The following is a 23927-nucleotide window of genomic DNA, read 5'->3' as shown; positions in this document are numbered from 1 at the left end:
GAAAAATTTTTAAGGGCTTAAAAATTGAAAATGTCTAAACAGAGACATTTGGAGAGGTAATCTATTGTGCACAATATTACTTACAAGAAAAATAGAACTCTCAAATGCAAACTGAAATTTTGATGGAATTGGGATTTTGTCGTAATAATACATAGCAGAACTTAAGAATTTTACTTCAAAAATTAAGTGCATCTGATGATGAAAAGCATTCACACCTTTGTTTAATTCGTAGTGAATAGTGGTCAGGCAATAAAAAATTACACAGTCAAGAGGTTTAAGCATAAATCTGTAGTTTTGTTTTTATTTCTGTGGCTGTCAAGCATACATGGTATTTGCTTATAGGAAAACTTTACCTGTTATTTTAAAGTAACTGTAGCATATTGGGGTTGGGAATGCATACTTGGATTATAGACTGCTGAATTAATTTTCCTTGAAATTTTCAAGACTAAAGTGGGTTCAGCATGCACTGCTCCTGCTCGGAATGTTTGATTGTTTTTATTCTTGTTTTGTTTCATTCCACAAGGGATGACATGACTGCAGCTCTGGAAGCTTTAATGAACTGTTATAAGAAGTATGGTAAAATTCTTCAGCTTCATAACATCTACTGTAAACTGATAGAAAAAGGAGACGCTGATCTTCTGCAAAAGGGTTCGTTGCATGTAGTCAAATGTTGTCTGGCTATATGGAGTGTTTTCTTGAGGCTTTTCTTCCAGGATTTGTATATAATTTCTTTCAACTGAAAGAAAAAAAAAAAGTTTGTTTGTGTAACTTTAAAGCACTTAAATGATGCCTTCATTCTTCAGATTGAATGTTGATATTAATTTTAAATGTAGAAGAATCCTAATGTTTGGATAAAACAGCATCGATCTCGCAAAAATTAGTGCTAATATTTGTTCTAGCTATGTATATTAAGAAACAACTTAATAGTAGCACAACACAATAGTAAAACAACACATCTGTTTTTCAAATAGTTGTGTGGTTAAGAAATCCTATATTCTCACTTTCCACAAGTAAAGAATGCCCATATATAGTTTGTCCATTTTGTTGAATGTAATTCAAACTATAGTGCAGAAAAACATTTTAAATATGCTCAACTACAAAGCTACGACAAATTGTGTAATATGTGGTAATCATTCCATATGTTTCAAAATTTATCTCCCTGTAGCTTATTCTTGCAGTTTTGTGATGCTTGGAAAATACTAGTATTAAGAAAATCTGTCATATATATTGATGCTTCAATATATTGAGTAAATTAATGAGGTTTATTTTATCTTCAGTTTCAGATTTTATAAGCAGCGAATATGGTGACATGATGGCTCTTTATGATCTCTTCTTTGCCTTCTTGCAAACAGGAAAATACAAAGAGGCCAGGAAGGTCATTGAGGTGGGATTTTAACGATAGTACTCTAATCGTGCAGCTATTTAGACTCTTAATTAGAAACATTTAAAGTTTTTAACCTTTAATTAGACTCGTTCTGATTCATGTTAATAGAATTCAATCCCAATAATAAAAAAAACCTCTACCAGCTTTATTTTGTATAATTACAGTTCAGAAGAGACAGACTGGTTGTATATTGAAATTGTTTCCTCACTTTTTCAAATTCGCTGTTATATATCAAAATGATATTTGCATATTAAATATTGGATTGTGGAACAATTAAATTAAACTGGCATTCCTGGGTGTAAAGTTGCTAATCCTCTTTCCGAAGGAATTCTTTGTTCTTAAAAGCACTGGAATTTAATTTGCTGCAGACCATGCTCAGATTTATTTGTAATGCTTGTCTACAAGTTAATCAGCCAAACAAGCGCTGTCTGCTACTGTTTGGCATTTAATTTAGCGTTTCTTCTCTCTCTCTCTTTTTCAGGATAGTAAGCAGCTTATAGGAAGTGGTAGGTGACAAACTTGGTCTATTTAGGATTAGTATATTTTATCTAGACTTGATTGAAATTGTGCTTACTGAAATTGATAAGTCAAAGGGGCAGCTGCAGAGTCTGCCCAGATTGTGATTATTTTTCTTCTTAACACAGTTGTATGTTTTTAAAATGCTGCATAAGTTTTTTGGTTAATGTGTGGGAGGAGGCATGTTGCAGAAAAAGTAATACTTTGCCCTCATCATTTTTATGTTATGTAGATACACAACTCTAACCTAGTTTTTTGCGTTTTTTCCTTCCTAAGACAAAGTATGCCTTTTTTTTGTCTAATTCCCCCTAGAATATTTGAAATACCAGTTATCCCTAATTATTATCTAATAGAATTCTTGCATTTAAAAAATCTTAACTGAAGATCTGCTTGTTTGTCTGTGGTGGAACAATACTGTCCTGTGAGGTGTGTGGACATTGAGAAGCCCCATGTTGAAGCACTGATATTTTTGTTCTGAGAGGGTTTTTTGGAGCTCAAAGTCTTACAGTACAGAAGAATAGAAATATCAGTATCTGACAGAAGACGACACTGAGGAGTTGAGTTCTTTTTGTAGTGTTTAAAGCATATTGAAGGTAAAAGGAAGAAGTCTCATATTTGGAAGAAAATTAAAGCTAAATGAGTAAAACTGGTACTTGGTGTGATTTAGCAGCTGCTTCTTTGATACTGGCATTTAATTTCTCAAAACTTAGATTGGTGGCTACAGTTCAGCAGTCGTGAATAGGATAGTCAGGAAATTATAAAATTGTTGGGGCTTTGAAACTTTTGTCATTTTCTTAATAGGTGCCAAATTATCTCTGCAAATATTCAGTATTTGGTGATTGATCATAAATTATTAGTAACCACAGACACTTAGACATAAATCTAAACACCCGATATTTAGACACTAAATGGAACTTTTCCTGGCTTTTTATGCTATTTAAAGTTGGCTTGCTTGCTCTTACCTAACTTCCATGAAGTATAAATTAGAGCTTTGTATATGCTGTTGAGAAAAAGAGGTTTTAAATTCTGGGATTTTTAGGAGTATAGGAATTTAGCTAGGAAGAATATACATGTGTGTTACCAGTGGATAAAGTGGCACAAAATCAGTTACTGTATGGAGTGTTATATTTTAAGCATGCTTTTGTTATGTAACAGTATGTTAGGTATTTTCAAAGAAGTATTTTCCACGAGGGGGGGAAACTTAAAGGTGCTACTTTGCTGAAGAAGAAAGTAGCTTTTATTGTTTTAAACCATAAAGAAGTCACTTTGCTTTTTTTGTTTGTTGGGAAGTGGTAGCCTTAATCAGCATAATGTGAAAGATGGAGTACAGGGTGTATGTGTATCCCTTTCTCTAGGCCAGTGGTTTTTGCGACTAAATTACTTCTCTTGTTGGTCATCTCAGATTGTTTTTCTGTTTTCCGTTCTTGTGAAATAATATTCAGTGAAGGTGATCAATTGGTGCTGCTTTCTCTTTTTAGATGCTGTTGCATATTACCTTTCAGCACATATTTTATCATGTATTGCTGGTTATGGTAGTCAATTTTAGTGATATCATTTGTTTTGAAAGTATCTATGGAGTTAATAAAGAGTATCTAAAAGGATAGTAATGAAGTTGGAAAAAAGTTTTGTTAGGAGCTAAGGAAGTTAAGACCATGGAGGATATGGATATAGTCATTTAAATGGGGTGTTACTCATTGAAGACCACTGCCTCTGCTTGCTCTTGCTATTTTTAGAAATCAGAGGTACACTGGATGCTTATGTGAAACTTAGTGGCAACTGCTGCTTTGAAAAATATGGAACTCAAAGTTCCAGGAATAAGAAAATAACTCTTTAAGTCTCAATCTTTGGTAAAATATTACTGACTGACAACAGTGGGAAAGAAAGAAGGGTAAGATTTGAGTGAGATTATAAAAATTACGCCATAGTTGTGTATGTACATTATCCAGTCACAAATGTGTCGTCCATGCATGTATTTAAGCTCGTGTTGTGGGATATCGTCATAGCAAGTAAGCTGAAAGCTCTGGGGCTCATCTGCCTGCTGGAAGGATAGCAAGGTTAAGCAGAGAATGGTAGTGTTGAAGGCAATGAAAGGTGAATAGAAAGGAGATGAGGCAAAGAATGCACCTGACTGATACTAGAATGGGTAAACTGAAGCATGTGGTGGTTTGGTGGTCTGAGTCTCTTCTGAAGCAATGCAAAGTGGAAGAGAAGCTGTGATTGAGAAGACTGTGGGGGGAAATGCAGTTAAGTACTAAGGCTTCACAGAGTTTGGCTGATAAGGTAATAGTTTACAATGTTGCTAGACTGCCTTGTTAATATTTTGAAAGTCTGTTCTCATTTGTTTTGTGGCAGGTAGCTAGAGAAGAAAGCCTCTCTTGGAGACAGTACCTCCAAATGAGGTAGACTTGGCTGCTCTGTAAAGTAAAAGTCCATTTTATTCTAGATATGCCTGGAGATTCCTGAGCCCTTGAAGTTATGCTGATAGATGGGTGTGCTGGTAGATGCTCTTTTGCTTTCCACTGGGAACAGGTTCCACCATTGGGTGCTGTAGTACATCAAAGCATGATTTAGTCTTCAGTTCTTAATTGCACCTCAGCTGATAAGTTAGCTTTTATCTTGAGTCCTTCAAAGGTGATCATGTCAAAACAAAGTTGGCACATGTCTTCTCTTGCCCCTCACCATAAGGTCATGTACTAGCTTCCTTTCCCTTGCAGTGGCACAGCATGACTTCTGTGTCATCAAATCATAGAGTCATAGAATGGTTTGGATTGGAAGGGACCTTGAAGATCATCTGGTTCCACCCCCCCGCCATGGGCAGAGACACCTTCCACTAGACCATGTTTCTCAAAGCCCCGTCCAACCTGGCCTTGAACACTTCCAGGGAGGGGGCAGCTACAAGTGCTCTGGGAAACCTGTTCCAGTGTTTCCCCACCTGCACAGTAAATAATTTCTTCCTTACATCTAATCTAAATCTACCCTCTTTCAGTTTAAAGCCATTACCCCTTGTCCTGTCACTACATGCCCTTGTAAAAAGTGTCCCTCCCCATCTTTCCTGTAGCCCCCTTTAGGTACTGGAAGGCTGCTATAAGGTCTCCCCGGAGCCTTCTCTTCTCCAGCTGAACAACCCCAACTCTCTCAGCCTGTTCTCATAAGGGAGGTGCTCCAGCCCCCTGATCATCTTCATGGCCTCCTCTGGACTCGATCGAGCAGGTCCATGTCCTTCTTATGTTGGAGGCCCCAGATCTGAACACAGTACTCCAGGTGGGGTCTCAGCAGAGTAGAGGGGGAGAATCATCTCTCTTGACCTGCTGGTCATGCTTCTTTTTATGCAGCCCAGGATACAGTTGACTTTCTGGGCTGTGAGCGCACATTGTCGGCTCGTGTCCAGCTTTTCATCTACCAGTACCCCTAAGTCCTTCTCTGTAGGGCTGCTCTCAACCCCTTCATCCCCCAGCTTGTATTTGTGTTTGGAATTGCCTCAGCCTATGTGCAGGGTCTAGTTAGCTAGCAGTAGTTACTTAGGATTTTTTCCCTTACTTGGAAAGACAGTTTAATTGCTTTTTTTCTTCAGGTTTGTTTTTCATAAAAAAGAAAGAAAATTAAGTCAATAAATTTTGACTTTAACTAAATCAAACTACATTAAAACCAATGTAGGCTAAAAGAAAGGGACATGAATTTTCAATAAATAGGATTAGGGGAAAAGTACCTCCAAAAAAATGCTTTATTTATCTGTCTTCTACAATGCCTTATTTTGAAAATAGCTAATCAGATTTTCTCCTGGAGAGAGATCTTATGTGTTCTTATTATATGTTCTTATTCTTCATATGTGTTGCTCCAGAGATCCAGGTACTAGATCAGAAAGTCTGGAAGAGTTGCTTGGCCTAGTATTCTTTTAAATCTGGTATATAAATGGTAAGAGAATTTTCTAGAGCCTAGTCCCCCAGATCCCTCCAATCCACAGCTTCTTACCTGTTGCCAGAACTAGACAATTGGAATTCCTTATGTTTACTCAGTTGTTGACTGCCACTTTATTAACCTGATCAAGCTGATGGTTGAGAGCTGGACTGATGTGAAGGTCATCAAGGAGAGTGGGAAGGAAAAAGGCAATGTTACACCACCCTGGAGGAATCTACTTCCTCCCCTTCACCTGTTGTTCTGTTATTTTGTTTGCATGCTGCATGGAGGTTTAAAGATTTCACTGCCTAAAGCAGTTAGAATATAATTGTTGTCTGTCATTTTGGTCCAATTTTAATTACTTGGTCATCTCTGAATTTTGCACTGAGATCTCTAGAATATTTCTAGACTTGCCCTTTTTCCTTCATTTATTCATGCTGAATGCAATTATCAAAATACTCTCTGAATCTGTGTGTAATTAAGCCCATGTCCATGCTTGGCTTTTTCTGATAGAGCTACAAGACTTATATATCATTAAGTACTATAACAGTCCTGCAGCAGAGGTTCAAGAAAGTCTGTATATCAATCTGCTTAGCAGAAGTCTAAACCATGTTTTCATGAAGTAGAAATGAACACTTTACACCTATGGCTAAACTATGCAAAGTTTTACACTGGTGTTAAATCCATTTCTGCACGGAATTGGTAAAATCATTGCACCTTAAATTGGACAGCAAAATACTTCTGTTAAAAAAAAAAAAAAAAAACAACACCAAAACAAGCACCACATTAAAAAAGGGTATTGTGTCACTGACATTTTTAGTTAGGAGCTTATGGACTCCTCTGGTAGGAACTGGGAGCTGATAGAGATGTACAGCTGACTTTTGTTGTTTGACAGATACTTCTTGAAATCTTTCTAGATTAAATCACATCAGCTATTAAATTAAAATTGTTCCTTCAGTGAAAGAGTAAAAGTTCTTGTTTTCTGCTCTGTTTGTAGTTTTATTGGAAATGTGTTGATTGACAGCCGGCTGAACATGAGCCAGCAGTGTGCCCAGGTGGCCAAGAAGGCCAATGGCATCCTGGCCTGCATCAGAAATAGCGTGGCCAGCAGGGACAGGGAAGTGATCTTACCCCTGTACTCGGCACTGGTGAGGCTGCACCTCGATTACTGTGTCCAGTTTTGGGCCCCTCACTACAAAAAGGACATTGAATGACTCGAGCATGTCCAGAGAAGGGCAGCGAAGCTGGTGAAGGGTCTGGAGCACATGTCGTATGAGGAGCGGCTGAGGGAACTGGGGTTGTTTAGTCTGGAGAAGAGGAGACTGAGGGGAGACCTCATCGCACTCTATAGCTACCTGAAAGGAGGTTGCAGAGAACTTGGGGATGAGTCTCTTCAACCAAGTAATAAATGATAGGACAAGAGGTAATGGCCTCAAGTTGCACCAGGGAAGGTTTAGACTGGATATTAGGAAGTATTTCTTTACAGAACGGGTTGTTAGGTGTTGGAATGGGCTGCCCAGGGCAGTGGTGGAGTCCCCATCCCTGGAGGTGTTTAAGAGTAGGGTCAACTTAGCACTGAGGGATATGGTGTAGTTGGGAACTGTTAATGTTGGGTTGATGGTTGGACTGGATGATCTTCAAGGTCTTTTCCAACCACATCAATTCTGTGATTCTGTGAAGGCTAAGAGATGAATTTAGGATATAGGGAAAGATCTCAGAACTGTATGGCAAAATTTTTCAGAAGACCAGCCTGTACAAGTTTGCTACTGCTAGAGGAACCTCCCTTGAAAATGGCGATGCGTAGTGCAGGACTTCAGAATTCTTTTAACCAGATTTTAATTAAGTGTGATATTTTCCTTATCTTCTGCTCTTATACTATCATACTAAACATCATTTATATTTAAAAGTTAAATATATCATACCATATCTCACATATCTCAAGACATCTATTTGAAGAATTGAGGGACAAATAGTTGTGAAATATTTTAATGAAGTTAATTCCAATGTGAATAAATACAAGAAAAGGCATTTGCTGCTGAAATTCAAGACCTGACAAAAGAACTGTTTTGGGTGAGTTTAGTGTACAGGAATAGATCTATCAACAGATGTCAAGTTAATTCAGGAGGTAAATAGATTTAAGCAAAGAATTGTGACATCCACTGTCAGCAGACCTCAAGATACCATTTGCCATTGGATTTAATCTACCATAAAAACAGTGAGAATATTTCTACTTGATATTGAGAGATTACAACCTTTTTTCATCCAGATTGCTTTTTTTAAGAGTCTATATCATAAGACTGAGTCTTGTTGATTTTATGCTGGAGATAAACTATGAGGAGAAGATGCTTTCTTGATCTGTGACAGCAGGATTTAGAGGGGTTTTATGTGTAATTTAATGATGGTTATATCTAGTGTCTGAATTTACCTACAAAGACTTCTTTTTTGTCCCATTAAGAAAAGAGTGGAGGTGATTAGAGCAAAATTTAAATGTTTGTGAATGTTGCATGCAAATTGTATTAGATAACGGTGGTCTAAGATTGAGGAGTAGTTTGTAGGGGGTGTAATAGCTTTTATTAGAGTAACTGTATACAACTGAGAGGGAGGGGAAAGGCTGAAGAGCTTTTAGGCATGCAAGCCCTTTAATTACAAGAAAAGATTTTTTTTTTCCTTACTATTGAGTCCTCTTAGTCTAATAAAAGCATTACTTATGAAACCGGACTCAGATACAGCTATTAGTGGTTGGATTTTGTGTCCGTGCATATGTGCGTGTGTACGTGTGGGTTTAAAAAAATAAGGGTACTTACTAGTTTGGTGCACATTATTTAGAAGTTCTTAAGTACTGCTTTCTTAAAAGAACGCAAAGGAATGTGTTTCAAATAAGTAAATTTGGTAAAGGAGATGACTGCTGAACAAATTCCTTACGGAAGGGGAGAGAGTAATGTGTTTGGAATGTGGGATCATGGCAAGAGCTGTGTATCCTTTCTTGGCTCCAGGGACTTTGTGTTAGAGGGAAGATACCACTGAGTTTTATAATGCTTTTTTCATTCATCCTATAACATAAAGCCGCATTACAGTGCAAAGAGCAAATTTTTGCTCTGAGTCTAGAACATCCTTGAGGATTTTGTTTTGAGCAGGGTTTTTTACATATATTTGATGTCCCATTTTCTTCCAGCGTGATTCTTGTGAAGTTCTCTTACTGTCTAATGATTTTTATAATAATACTTTACTGTATAATTTATCTTGGAAATCTTACTGGTAAATGTGGAATATTCCAGTTGTGCTTAAACATACATCAGTCTCAGCTGTCATGAGTAATGCTGAAATTGTAAAGCCCTTTCCTTTATTTATTTTGATATTTTTTGGAAAATAATCAAGTTTCTTTACATTTTTCTTAATGTCTGCCTAACATAAAGCAGCAGATATTCCTGTTTCAAGTGAAATAAAATCATGAGTATTTACTCAACAAATACTAATCATGTTGGTAAAGTCAGTGAACTGCGTAACTGACAGAAGCTTTGAGGCAAATATATACCTCAGGAAAAAAAAAAACAAAACCAACAATAAAAATTCTCAGTGGAGTCTGCAAGCTTTGTATATTCTTATTATGAACTACTGCTGCTTTTTATGTAAAAATTAACATAGTAGAAGTAGGCTAGTTGCTACCTTGGGTGATTGTAGGATAGATGGAAAGGAGAGCATAAGCTTGAATTCTAATCACTCCCAACAGGAGAGTTGATATACATGTCTAAATATGTAGATGTGTGTCCCTTTATGTCTTTCACTAAATATCTGGTAGTGCAAATTAAATATCAAATACACTATAGTTGGGTAGGTTTTGAAGGCATAACTTGCATCATTTTCAAAACTCTGGTGCTGCATTAAAGTACCTCATTATTAAACAATAATCGAAATGATAATCAAAATTGCCCTCGTTATCAAACATGAGTAGTAGTCATATTGAAGGTACAGATTTAGTTGTATTCAAGCTTTCATACAGTTATCCCTTGCCCAAGAAGTAGTGCAAGTGTCTGGATGTTTCAGATGAGCTTCTCATTAAATAAATCAGTATTATGGGGCTTGGGGTGTGTTTAGCCATATTTATTTATGGGCAAAATTGCTTACAAAGAACAAAAGCAATTACTCATTTTTTAGAGAAATACCATCTTGGTTAGTTGGCAGTTAGCAAGATTTTCTTTTGTTTAGAAAGAATAAAATGAATGAGGATATCTTTCTGTGCAGTCACCAAAGAAACCATTTTTGAAATCCATGAGAGCTGAACTTCTTTCAAGTTGGAAAATGAACTTGTAGAAAAAGTATTACTTCCATTGCCTGCCATACACAGAAGTAGCTCTAGTGTCATCCTAATAGTAGTACAATGACTGAAAGAAAAGCTGAGCTATAGGAAAGTAACGTGTTTTATTAGATCGCTGATACGATTGCAACAGGAAAGATGCTTTTTGATGCACAGATTATTTTTAAATCCCTCAGTCTTTATAATGTAAGAAGAGTGTACAGCAAAGTAGTATACTTGTTTCATACATAAGAATATTTTTAAAATAATCATAATGAAAATGTTTTAATTGGTATTTTTTTAAAACACACATTGCTATTTTAAGGTGAAGGAGTATTTAGTCAGAGGCAAAAACATAACAAGTGTAAGATGATTTTAACCATCTCATCTATCAACTAGACTTAGATGTCTACATAAGGTAGAGCAACTTTATATCTGCATATTTTTTTGACTTTCTGATTAAGCAATACACCTACTGCTTAGCAGAAGTGAGGACTTCTGCTCAGAGTTTTAACATAGAGGAAGATTCAAGCATAGCATACAGTGTTTATGCTGTAAAAACACTTTGTCCAAGTAAGCTGCCATGCAAAAATACCCCAGGCTTCATTGAAGCTGCATGGAATCTGTGAGATTTTCATAGACATTTTTGTGGAATCAGGGAAAAATCTGTCTTTAAATTAAGAACTTCCCATCAAACGTTCTGTTTTCACTGATGCTTATGTTAGAGCTGTTAGAAATGACATACATCAGTTCTTATAGCTGTCTGTTCAAGGCTGTCTGTTTGGAGAAGTAACGTGTTTTCTTGCAAGACATTGCTTTGGCATCTAAATCTCAGTAACTGGTTCTGGTACTGGTAACATAAGTCTTGTTATGGCTGTTGATGTAACTCATCATGAAACATTCTTCTTCTTTTAGCAGCATTAGCTGTCTCTTATTATTACTGGCTTCTTCAGCCACAAAGAGAGGAGTGAATGGATCTACCTGTCCAAAAAATACCATCAGAAAGTGCAGTATGGATGGCGTTTATAAAATTTGGCTGTTTCTTTCCAATATGTTTGGATTGGTGATTACAGTAGAACTGCCTCCCTAAGAAAAGATTGAAGTTTGGGAAGAAAATGTAAGGATTTAGAAGACAAAGCAGTTAAGGAGGACAGAGTTAAATTTGAATGGTTAGAACTGGTGTGTTAGTGAAGTTACACCGTGAAAGGCTGTCCAGGATATGTAACAACTATTTTGCCAAACAGTGCACAGTAGTAGTTTGTGGAGGTGCAGTGTGGGAAGGTTAAAACAACAGAATCATCCATCTTGTGTCACGTATATGCCAAATGAAAAATCAGCTATAGCAAAAGTGGTCCTGTTTTGGGACATTCTCAACTCATAGTTTTCAGAAAGTCCTCTTTTTGAACAATACCACAGGGTTTCTAGTCAGTGTGTTGGGTTTTGTGTTTTTCTCTGTAAGTTTTGTGTTTAAAGTGAAAAAGGTTGCTTTAGGCAAATAGAAGTAAATAAATATTTTCCATATGTCTTCTGTAAATAACTTTTTTTTAAAAAGGTTTTTTTTTTTAAAGTAAAAAAAAAGTCTTGGTCTATTAGCTATAACAGGTACAGAACACTAATGTAAACAAAACTTGAATATTTCTATCATTACCTGAAAATCTGGAAAAACATCAAATTGATTCCTCTCTGACAGGTCAGTATTTTCCCAGACAATCTGTTTTCTTTCAGCTATAGTAAGTAGAAATTAGCTCAAATAAAAATGTTAGTACAGACAAGATTTTTCTGATGATTGGACCCCTTCAATCACCTGTCTGAAGTGAATGGTTCTAGGAAGGAGGAGAAGAAATCAAATGCTTTCAGTGTGTTAGGATTGTTGTATTCACATTTTTGAGTGCTGCTTGGCAAGAGTTCTTCTGAAGATGCAGAATATTTTTTCCCCTGCTGGTTAGTTTTCCTTTCCGTGTGTGAAGGTATAAAATCAGCGAGTAAATTACTGTAGGGTTGTATGTTCGACCTTAGAAAGATAGTAACAAATGTGATCAAAAGTATGGAATGGTTTCTATAAGAGGTATGCCTAAGTAGGTGAGTTCTGCTTAGTTTGGAGAAGAAACACTGAAACAGGGAATTATTATATATACCACTCATTAATATGATAGGATAAATAAAAATCAATTGTGCATTGTTTACCAATACAATATCTAGAGGCTTCAAGTGAAGCTAGTAGAAGCTAGGCTGAAAACAAACAAAATGGGTAGTATTTTGGTTGTTTTCTGCAGAAGATAGTTGAGGCAACCCATTGCCAAAAGATCTTATGAGTGATAAATCTTACAGGGTTCCAGGGGCAAACAGAAAAGCTCATGGAAGAGAAATCACTTACTAGAAACTGTGACCCACTGAACCTCAAATTAGTTGGAGAGTAAGAACACTAAGGGGATGGATGTATTGCTGGTTTTTTTGTTGTTTTATATTCTCCTACAGACACTGTTAGGGAGAGGATAGCAATCTAGATGAACCGTTGGTTTGGTACAGTACAACTGTTCAAGAGAATGTAAAAGCGAGTTTATATGCTGTATGAATTGCTTGAGACTCTCAATAGTTGTTTCATTCTTTAAAGAAGTGAATGTCTTAAAAAAATTTTTAAAAGCCTGCTAAAACAGAACACTAGAATTCAATAGATTTTTTTTTTCCTAGTCCATTGAAACAAGCAAGATCAAAATTGTAAATGGGAATTTGAGAGAGTAATTAGAGTAACAGATTTTTGCTTTTTTTTTTTCTTATTCCTTGTGTTTTTTTATTCTGTATTTTACTCTGCTGTATTGTAGAAAGCCTGCTTCCTGCTAAATGCAATGTTTAAAATTCCCTGAGATGGTAAGGGATAAGCTACAAATATGGACTATCAGGCAAGCCCTGGAGATTTAGTTAATCTGACCTAGATGTTCTTTTGATGATTGAGACCTGCAGCATGTGAAAACACTTCTCAATTTCAAAATGAAACACAAGGATATCTGTTGTATAACTCAGCTGTCCTTGTAGTGACAGACACATCAATCATTTCTGATCAGGAAAGGATTTACTATAAAAAGTTTGTAGCTTTGGAGCTGTTGAGTTCATTGGCATTTGGATCAGCAATGATATTGGAAGTTGTAAGTGAATTCAGCATTTGAATTTTACCATGTTGTAAAGAGGATTAGCTACAAATGCAAACAACATACTTTCTTCTTTTTCATTTTCAAGAGCCTGTTGTGTAAGATGTTAATTCTTGACTTAGTTTTCAGTATATTTTATGTGAAACTGCTTGGTAGCTCTTAAAGTACTGAACAGGTACCTGTAAATGTAAATAACTGTGGGAAAAAAACCTAATTAGGAAAAAAAGCAAGTACATGGAAAGCAAAACTGTGCGTATGTATACCACTTTTGAGTACTTGAGAAGCCACTATTTTTCTGTAACCTCTTGGATTGAAACTATTTTTATAGTACAGTTAAATACACAGAGAATATGCTCTGTGTTGAAGAACTGTGGGGTTTTTAAAAACCTTACAATGATGGCATAAAATTGTTTGGGTGATTGGTAGAATTATATGGCCTAACATTTACTCTGCAGAATGCTGCTTCCTATATATTTAACAAATTTTTAAGTTTTCACTGAAGTTTTGCATGGTTTTCTGGTATATGCCAAATTATTTCAGAAGGATGTAATAATTCTGTGCTTGGAGAATATGGAAAAAGGAATTATCTGTGTTAAAAAGACAGAAGGTAAATTGACTTTTTCAGTGGTAATTGTTCCCACTGTTTTGGAACTGAGACTCAATATTTCTCACAGCTTTTTGTTCAAACTGCCTCTTTTATGCGAAGTGGTGTTCAAATTTTGGAACTTGCACTTCACATCTAAACAGTAGAGATTTCTTATAATATTAACAGCTGAAGGCCATCAGGAGTCAAAACACATGTCTCTCTGTAGGGATGAACAGACATTTCCTTGGAATCACTTTGAGCTATATTAATGTGAATCTGGACACCTGAAATGAAAGAGGCCTTTCTGTAAATGATCCTTGTGCTAAAACAAGAGAGTATAAAGAAAGTAAAACTAAGTACTCTGTGGGAGGGAAGGATAAGAGCTGAAAATGATGGATGCTTTATACACATGGGTTTTTTAATCGTTTTTTTAGCTATGTCAGACATAAGTACTGGCATGCTTGTAACATGTTTCTTTAAGAACTTTGAATTTTGCTATGTTTATTTAAGAATGTGTTTAAGTAGAGGAACCAATGTTTTGATTATGGCCTGTGGTGCTGAGAAGGAACAATGTGGTAGACTGTATGGGATGGAGTTTCCAAGGATTGAAACCTTTTTGAGAATGTGTATCCTGTAGCTGTAGTCCACTTGAAACAACAAAGGAATGAAGAAGCAAAGGCTCATCAAACCTGGAAAAATTAATAACAGAAAGCACTATGGCATATTGACAATTATACATCAGTTCCTCCATGTACACACACTTAAGAAAACTCCTTTGTTCTGTTCTGGGATAGGACTTGCCTTCAGTTACTATACCTGCTATCTGCGTTGGCAGCATGTTAGAATTGCAACAATTACTGCTCTGTAAATTCCTGTTTTTCTTACAGAGCAGTAGCAAGAGAAGTCAATATCTAAAACCAATACTGGTTTTAGGGATTAATAGTTGTAAGAAAATAGCTAATGTTAGCAGAGAAGGGGTACCAAATGGTGGTGATGTGATTGAGAGGTGTGGTTTTCTAGTTGCTAAGACGTTGCAGCTGCGTTGAATATGAACATTTCATTGTGAAGACAGTTTGGAAACATTTGGTGTATGTAATTCTTTACCATGAGTAATACAAAGGATTACTATGGGTGATAGCAATAATACTCTATTACTGTGGTGATAGAAATTATTTAGCATTTCAGTGCATCTGAAGTGTATTTTAAATCAACTCTCTTGGCAGTGTTCCACAAAAATGGAAAATGTCTTGAATAATATGACTGCAATTTTTAAGTCTCCCATAAATGCAACCTAACTTGATTATTTGTGAGCTTGTAGTCTCATTCACATTTTAAAAAACAAACAGAAACTATGAACTCTTTATTATGAGTACATGTATTATGTTTGCTTTTCCTTAGAGTGCTCTATGTGAAGAAATGATTTTCTTATGGAAATATTTTACAGACTCCCGGCTTGAGAGCACACTCTGGAAGGTTGCAGTGGTTTGCAAAAAGGTGTATATCAAGCAATCAGGTATGCGGCTTGTATGATGTCTTCTATGTAACTGTAATTATATTTCAAGAAATGTTGTTTTGAAATATTTCATTGCTAGATTTTTATGTTTGCGAAATGACATGTGGCAGGCTGATGAGGTGAACTTCATGCTCTGTGTAAATGCTGGTGTATACTTAAATACTTAAGCTGAATCCACACAGCATGTAAGGCACATATATAGAAAAATAATTGTTTGGCTGAGGTACAACTATGTTCTTCCTTCTTTATTTTTAAAGATGGAGACTTTGGAACACTTGGTAGAATTAACTCAAAATCTATTTGAATGTGATAGAGATGAGATGTACTACTACCTGCTTCAACTGTGTGGTAAGTGAGCTTGTGATCTTTTTCATGCTGTAATCTGTTTTCTTATGTGGTTGGAGGTAGGAAATAACCCTGAATTGGAGAGGAGTTTTATCCTGGTATGCAATTAGCCTGGATACCTTTTCTGAGGCATCTTGCCGGGGGACAGTACAGGTTTTCTTTCACCTCCAGACCTGAACACTTGCACAGAACTTACATAGTACAAGTCTTCTGATCCATGCTATTGTCTTGTGTCCTAACTTGAAAGTTTACTCTGTTTTGGTTTTTAATATGCTTAAAGAAGAAAAAGTGCTATTTTGCTATATCTTCATAACTGATAAAGATCTGGAGTCTCCTGTAATTGGATCTGGCTCTGAAAGGTGCTTTTTTTAAAAAATCTACCAATTCTTTACCAGCCACAACCTAACTTTTGCATCATTTCTAGGAATGGAACAGTTTTTAAAATTGAAAGTTCATTTCTATGCTACAGACTTAGTGTAGGATTTATCTATAGTGTTTTTCATTTCCTCTTTTCTGTATTTTTAGTCTGTGCTGGTTTTGTTATTCAGCGCATCATACTGTATTATACATAATAAAATTTTTGGAAGTGTTAGTTCTCGTTATCTTAAAAGTCTTGAAAAAACATTTGTGTTAAGATTGGATATGGAGTACTAAATGGTAAATTGGGACATTAAAAAAAGCATTACAGGCATTGCTATGTACTTTGGTAATGTGTATATACATTAATGAGCCATTACAGCGATTTGATATCTTTGGTCATGGGAAAACTTGCATCTGAGCTTGAAGTAATTTTAGGCTGTTCCCCATGTATATATTTGGTTGACTAGAACTAGTGATGCTTTAAGCTAAGTAAAATACCATTCAAACCTTCTTTTTCTTTTCATATGGTAATGAAAGAGGCTTCTTCCCCACTGCACTTACCACAAGCAGAAGACATGAGTACTTCCAGAAAAAAAATGACCAGAGAACTTTGCTTTTCATTTCCTGAACAGCCTTAAAAAGCTTTAAAACCAAACTGTACTGTTACCCAATTCTGTCTTTGCACATACTGGTTCACTATCAAAAATCAAGTAGGCCTGAAAAACAATCTTGTCTCAACAGGGAGGAAGCCTTCCTATTTCTTCACACATCCTGTTCACCTCTGGCAGTGACTAAGTCTGACAGTGTGCCTGCTAGGAAGAGAATCAAAGAGGATAAAATTTATCAAATTCTGTCATGCAAAATCTTCCGTCTTCTTGCAGAAGACAAAACCAATTCCATCTATTCAAGGAAGTGGAAAACATTTGTGGGTTTCTGTCACCACAAAAGACAAAAACCACACACATTCCTGCTTTCAACCATTTTAGATTATCTATCAAGGCTGTCCCATGCACAATACACTAGAGAGTTGTCATTGTGCACCTAAGCCATCACTTCAGATCTATTTTAAGCATATAAAAAAAAATCTACCATCTATTCCAAGCTGTGATCAGAAATGTTGAAAACAATGCATTTGGTTTTTTAGAATCACAGAATAATTTATGCTGGAGAGAACCTCAGGAGTTTTAGGCCTAGCCTTTTCCCAGAGCTAGGACAGCTTCAAAGTTAGATCACATCATGTCCTTGTCTAGCAAAGTTTTGAGTGCCTCCAAGGGTGGAAATCAAACAGCCTCCCTGGGCAACCCATTCCAGGGTTTGACCATCCTCAGATACTCCATTGCTTCAACTTTTAACCATCACCTTTCATCCTTTGCTGCACACTTCCAGGAAGACACTGACTCGCTTGTCTCTATAACTGTCAGGTAATTGAAGATGGCGATTAGACCCCCTGTTAGACTGCTTTTCTCCAGACTGCCCAAAACTTAACCTTCTTCAACTTCTTTGACTTCATCTGCTCCAGCCCCATGTCTGTCTTGATGGCTGAATTTGCTCCAGTTGCTAACATCACTTTTATAGTTGTGGAGCCCAAAACTGGACACAGTTCTCTAGATGTGGCCTCATGAGTGTCAAACAGGGGCAAGCACATGAAAAAGTGTTAAGACTTCCTCTGTCCTATTCTGTCAACTGCCATAATAATCTGCTTTAAAATGTTATCTGCAGTATTTAGTCCTCAAAACCAATCATTTTATTTGACTTAGGGTAGTCACCAAGTTTGCTGCCTCTTCTAAAAAGCTGAAGTGATGCCAGAACCTTGTTGAAAGTGGGCTTGGATCTTGAACCAACCCAGTTATGTATACATGTGGTTTCTTAAATCCATGCTTCTCCAGGAAGGAAGAGAACATTGCACTGTAACATTTCAGTATTGCATTGCAATATTGTTTGCAAAGCAGCATATGCTGCTTTGAAACACCAACTTTATAACAATTCTAGAGAATATCCAAGTGTGTCATGCTGCTTCCAGGGGGCTGTTCCAGCTTTTACAGGTGTTATGGCTTAATTCAGTGAAGCCTGGGCTACAGAACAGCTAAAGTTCCTTAACTGAACAGTGGAAGAATAATTGAAGAGCTGCTGTTATAGGCTGAGATATTGCCATGTTGAATGATTCACTCCATCATCTGCCTTCTGACTCTTGCCTTCTCGCCTTGCATCTCTTCGTTTATGGGATTCTGAATTAAACCATGAAACGGACAGAGGTTGGGGTTAGGTAGCTGTGAATGGGATCTATAACCAGAAGTCAATGTTGTTCTGGTGACTTATGAGACACAGGAAACAACCTGCTGTATGTAGTTAAAGGAAACAACTTGCTGTATGTAGTTAAAGGAAACAACTTGCTGTATGTAGTTAAAGGAAACAACCTGCTGTATGTAGTTAAATAGTAATTAACTGTTTTCTTTCACAAAGTCCAGCTTTCTATTTATTTACAGTTATGTACAGTGGTGCTTATATAAATTGCTATTCTTGTTGAAAACAGTTAAATTATTTTGTGATTTTTGTAGCAATGTATTAAGTTTTTATCTTTCAGAAAAATTCCCTTTTACAGTCTTTGGATATGCTTCTTTTTCTTAGCAAAATGAGAGCCTGGGGGCCTAGAACACTCTGACTTGAAAGGGGTAAAATTCTGGGATGTAGATGCTCTAACTCAGTAACAACATAACCAGAGGATTTCATTTCAAGAATTTCAGAATAGAACTTAAAAGCGGTACCTTAGAGTGTTAATGTTTTGTAATAATTTAGAAATTTTTGTAATTGTTTTTACAATTAATAATCAAGAATATTGAAACTGGTGAGCTAGGAGGAACACTTCTGCAATATTTTTGATCTGATTTCTCATTCATTTGAAAAATCATACAATCCTTCTGGGTTTTTTTCTGTTTGCATCTTCTGGCGTCCTCTGTGTATTAAAAGTAGAACTTTTCAAGTTGATCAGAAGTACGCGATGAACTGATGAATTCTTTTCGAAAGATACCTTTTTTGAATCACTTGAGATATGTGTGTATACTCTAAACGTGCTTTTCTCTGAAGAGTTGAATCTTGTTTCAGAGAACAATGGTGACTGGAGAAAGGCTGAAGCTGTTTGGACTAAAATTCAAGAAGAAAATGTTGTTCCTCGTGAGAAAACACTAGCCTTACTGGCTGATATACTTGAGAAAAATGGTCAGGTTGTTCCATTTGAGGTACCGAAGGTAACTGGTGTTTAACTTTCCTAGCTAATAACACTTCTGAATATATTTCTTTTCACTGAAAAATGTTAACAAATAGCACTACAGTAACTTAAGTAAGTTTGTTTGTTTTAAAGGTTAGGCATGAAGATGCCAGAAGTTTAACTGCTTCTAATGTGGAAGAAAGAAAAATAAAGATACTTTGCAAGAAAAACAATGCAAAAGGTGAACTGTAAAACACTTCTTTTTTCCCCTTTCAGCATTAAAGATTTCAATTAACTATGGAGCAACAGATGCTTGCTGCTGCTTTTTGTTGGTTTGCTAGTATGTTAGGAAAGGTACATGATAATGTTACCTGCCAATATTATGCTTGAGAAGCTGATATGAGAAGGATATGCTAAAATATTTAAAATGTCATTGGAAATGCTGACTTTTAAATACATGTTTGAAAGCCAGTCTGTGGTGAAGTTGGCAATTTTAAATTTAGCAAAGTATTGCTGGTCTGTAGTTCATTTCATACTGTTGGGTTAACACCATATTCTAGACTTTCAAATGTATCCATTAAACACCAGAAACTAAATTTATGTACAGGATTGATGCTAAAAATACTATTTTTATGGTTCCCAGAAAATCTAGCTGTTTGGTCACAAGTTTTATGGTGTGAGAAGTGTTGTGAGAAGAAAGATTAATGTCAAGCAAAATAGCTGGGACATGTTTACAGGAAGGCATTTACCTATTAAAATAAGTTATTCAGAGATTTTGCATTTGCCCCTGCTGTTGAGTCTTATAATAAGATCAGATATGGTTCCAAAGTATACTTCAGGTACCTTATTTAAGCAATAGATCAGGCAAAGAAATTAAATAGATGACATTGAATGAGATGGGACTGTTGTGGAGATAATCATTGCTCTCTTCCTATCTGGCTTTTATCTGTTAGTCTGTTTTCTATCTGTTGATGTTGCAAGGCTCTTTATTTGAAGGGAGGATTCAATGTGTTTCATAGTGTCTTTAGCTTTCTTTACAACTATGATTAAAGTTGTCCATGTTTCTCCGTAAGATTTGTAAACTTTTTCTCCCCTAAAGAAATACACAGCCTATAAACAAAAGATCAAAGTCTGTGTCTGCACAGCTCACTCGTTCCAAACCCCTGTGCCTGTGGGTGCCACCCCACAAAAGAAATGGCCTTACCGAGAGAGCACTTCAGATCAATTCTGCTATGAAAAATGAGTAGCTCTTCTGTGCAAACTTCCCTGCCTCAGATAAAAACAGAATTGACTTATACATGGATATTTGCCTTTGTAAATAGAAAGGAGAAATATACTTCAGTGCAGTTCCTTTGGCTTAGTCTGTGTTTAAATCATTGGAAATCCATTCTTACCCATCTTGTCCTAAAGCAGGGTCACAGGGTCACAACTAGCATTACTGGACCTTTCAAAGGAGGGAGGAAACCAGTCCATTTCTAGCATTTGTCAAGGTGCAGAGCATTTGAATATTCTGGAAATCCTTATTTTCTTCATCTGTACTATGACAAATAACTAGGTATCTCACCTGAAAGCAGATTAGAAAATAGAATTAAATAGGTTTTAAAAAATTAATTTTGCTGAATGAGGAAGATCTATAAATACAAGATATCTAGTAATTTTCTTCTCTGAGTGTTATCAGTATATTTTACATGTTGGACACACATATTTTCAGGCTTTGCATTTTTAAAAGACAAATCTGTCAGTCATTCACACAGCTAACTTCTGTTGTTACTGAATTGACCCTATAGAGTTATTCAGTTTCAAGAGCACTGATTAGAGTCTAAATTGGAGTCTGGATATTCTGTGTATAGGGAGTGCAATCTTGTGTTATGCATATGAATTTAAGAATCGTGTATTATGGCAGACATAAAGTTAATGTTTTCAGGAAATTCTTCATGCTGATTAATTTTGGGAATTGAAGGAAAATGAGAAATGCAGAAATATTTTCACTGAAAACCAGGCAAAATGAATGGAATGTATTTTATAGCGTTACTCCTAGAAAAGTGTCCTGTGCCTCTGATACCATAATGATCAAGTGGAAAGCAGGAGGAAACTAAATATGTCTTGGACCTTGCAGGGAGACTAATTTAAAACATATGTATGTAAAACATAACAGCTAACAGTCTGTGATGACATTTGATACTGAATGTATCAGTGAATTATCCCTGCATATTCTTTTATTTAAAGGTGCAGTATTTGAGAGGAGGTGGCCTAGAGCTATTGAGAATTCAGGGAAAAAAGACAAATGTTGAGAAACAGTTCTCTTAGTTTTCATAGGTTTGTTTAAGACAAAGTTGTTGCTTTTATATAACAGTATAATGTAATTTTGATGTGAATGTAATAGGGCAGAATATAGCTTTTTATCAATGCCAGCTTTTTGATAGGAGAGAGATTAACTTAATCTAGTTATGTAACTAATTTCATGAATTTATCAACTCTGACATCGATGTGTTTTGAAAAATCTATTCTCTGAAGTACATGATTTATGCAAAGTCATATTTTCATTTTTATCTTGATTCATCAGTGTGAGAACTTGAGTCTAGGGGATCATGTTACACATATCCCAAGCAGTTGGAATTGCTGAAACAAGTTTGACTGTCTTGAGAACTGAGACTTTTTTGGCAAGTTGTCACTTTTCTAACAAATCTTTCTACTTGAAATAGCTAGTGTAACACAATATGATTTTGAAACCAAGAACTTTCTCTTTTGAATGCTAATATAATTCAGTAATTTCAGATGCTATCTGAAGATGTAATATGCTGATAATACCTGATCAGGCATATGTCTCAAGACTCATCTAGGCACAATAGAGTTAAGAAAATAATCTGAATAGGATAATCATTCTGGGGTCGGAACTGACATACGCAACAAAACATCCTAGAACAGGAAAACAACTGATACAAAGATTTTTAGTTCTTCATTGAACTAGTCATTACAAAAAAGATTTAAATACATTTCCTTGTAGAAATAGATCTTACATTTTGTGAACTGTGATAGCTGCTAGTAACATATGCTTGACATCATGTTCACTGGTGGCAAGGTCCATTTCTGTACCCAGCCAATGGAAAGCAATATTCAAACACAGGGTAAAATCCTAGTTTAGTCTGAAGACAACAAAGCTTTTTGTAGGAGTCTCCAAACATAAGGATTTTTTTGCTTTAAAAACTAGAATTTAAACAGGCTTTCAAGAGCAGAAAGAACAAACCTATCACCAGTCAGCTCAGCTACATTTTTGTAAATAGCTAGTTACACTTGTAATAGATTATGCCAATGAAAGGGGTTTTGTTACTGTTGAATGTGATTGCTAGTCTACTGGTACCTCAGATTTCAGAAGAGTAGAAGAAAAAATGTCTTTCCCACTGAATTTAAGTGTGAACACTTTATGAATGCTGGTGTTCAGTATCTGAGCAGGCAGGAGAGTTCAGCACATTGCAACAGGCCAGGCTTTAACCTCAGACCTGTAAGTAAATGTGGCAGAGGATTTTCAAGACTCTGTCATCCTGTTGTTTTGTTTGTCTTTTGGTTGACAACGCAATCACTGTTGTAACGTCAGACATCAGTCATATTCTCTCTCCATCTCCCTCATGTCTCTGTCTCTCTTGTCTACATGAAACTCACATACACAGAAATGGATTTAATTTTTACTGTGATATTTTTATCCTTTATCGGTGTTCATATATATATTTAATGTAGCTCCAAGTGTCCAAGGTAGATTATGGATGGCAATGTTAATTCTAATTATTAACTCAGTGTAAGAGTTTGTGTGTTGTAAATAATAAATTTTATGCATAGTCTTTTTGGTGTCTACATTTCAGGAGGTTTTTATGTGTACTCTTTGGTTGAAGAAGTTTAAGATTCAAACCAAAACGCACACCAACAGTTTTGGTTTGGGGAATGCCAGCTTAAAATTCCACAGCACACTATAGTCAGTGCTGTTAGTGTGACACTTTTTGTGACAGTGAGATTCAAATGAGTTGTCTTCATCTTTACTTTCAAAGCAGAAAAAAGCTTAATGCTTAGCTATGAAATTTGTAGTGATAGTCCAAGTATTTCTGAAAAGTTTTAAAGGTTATTGTGGCTATTGATTTGAATTATCAAAGGGATTTTTTTTTTGAGTTTCATTAAATGAAACTTGCAATCACAGCTTAGATGGCAAAGATCATTTGTGATTCTTAACACAGCTTTCTAGCGTATGTTACAGCATGGATGGCAGTTTTAGCTGCATGTTTATAGCTGCATAATCTTGTTTCAGAAAAATAAATGACTGAAAAGTGTACTTATCATTTTTTCCCCCTTTTTGGTAACATCTTTTCATACACTGACAGTTATTGTGAATGCATGAAATAAAACTGTTAATCAGTCAAACAAATGCAGCGTAGTTTACTTGTTAAATATCTGTATATTTGTAAATTGTATGTTTTGTATAAATCTTGTCGTAGCCAAATAATTTGATCTCCCCATATTGGAATCACCTCCTATATTATTTGTTAAACGCTGTTGTGATAATGCACCAGACACTGTAACTATATACCCCAGCATTAGGTGTTGCTTTAAAAATCCTGAGTCTTCCCCTTCTAACCAGCTGTGTTGGTTTTTAATCAACAGCCACATATAGAAAAACAGCAGTAGCAAACTTTTTGTTCTGTGGAGGTAT

At 35.9% G+C, this 23927-nt stretch overlaps 1 protein-coding gene across 2 annotated transcripts in view; it reads left to right on the top strand.

Moving 5' to 3' along the window:
* The window catches only part of LRPPRC (leucine rich pentatricopeptide repeat containing), a 92661-nt gene that overhangs the window by 49230 nt on the left and 19504 nt on the right, over nt 1-23927 (top strand). For both annotated transcript variants that reach the window (XM_074818041.1, XM_074818040.1), the window contains exons 24-29: nt 524-648; nt 1278-1384; nt 15259-15327; nt 15585-15675; nt 19132-19274; nt 19388-19475. In XM_074818041.1, coding sequence (XP_074674142.1) covers nt 524-648; nt 1278-1384; nt 15259-15327; nt 15585-15675; nt 19132-19274; nt 19388-19475 — 623 coding nt within the window. The remainder of the gene's footprint in view (nt 1-523; nt 649-1277; nt 1385-15258; nt 15328-15584; nt 15676-19131; nt 19275-19387; nt 19476-23927) is intronic.

Source organism: Strix aluco, chromosome 3 (assembly GCF_031877795.1).
Source record: "Strix aluco isolate bStrAlu1 chromosome 3, bStrAlu1.hap1, whole genome shotgun sequence".
NCBI lineage: Eukaryota > Metazoa > Chordata > Aves > Strigiformes > Strigidae > Strix > Strix aluco.
This window is presented reverse-complemented; position numbering and strand designations above follow the sequence as displayed.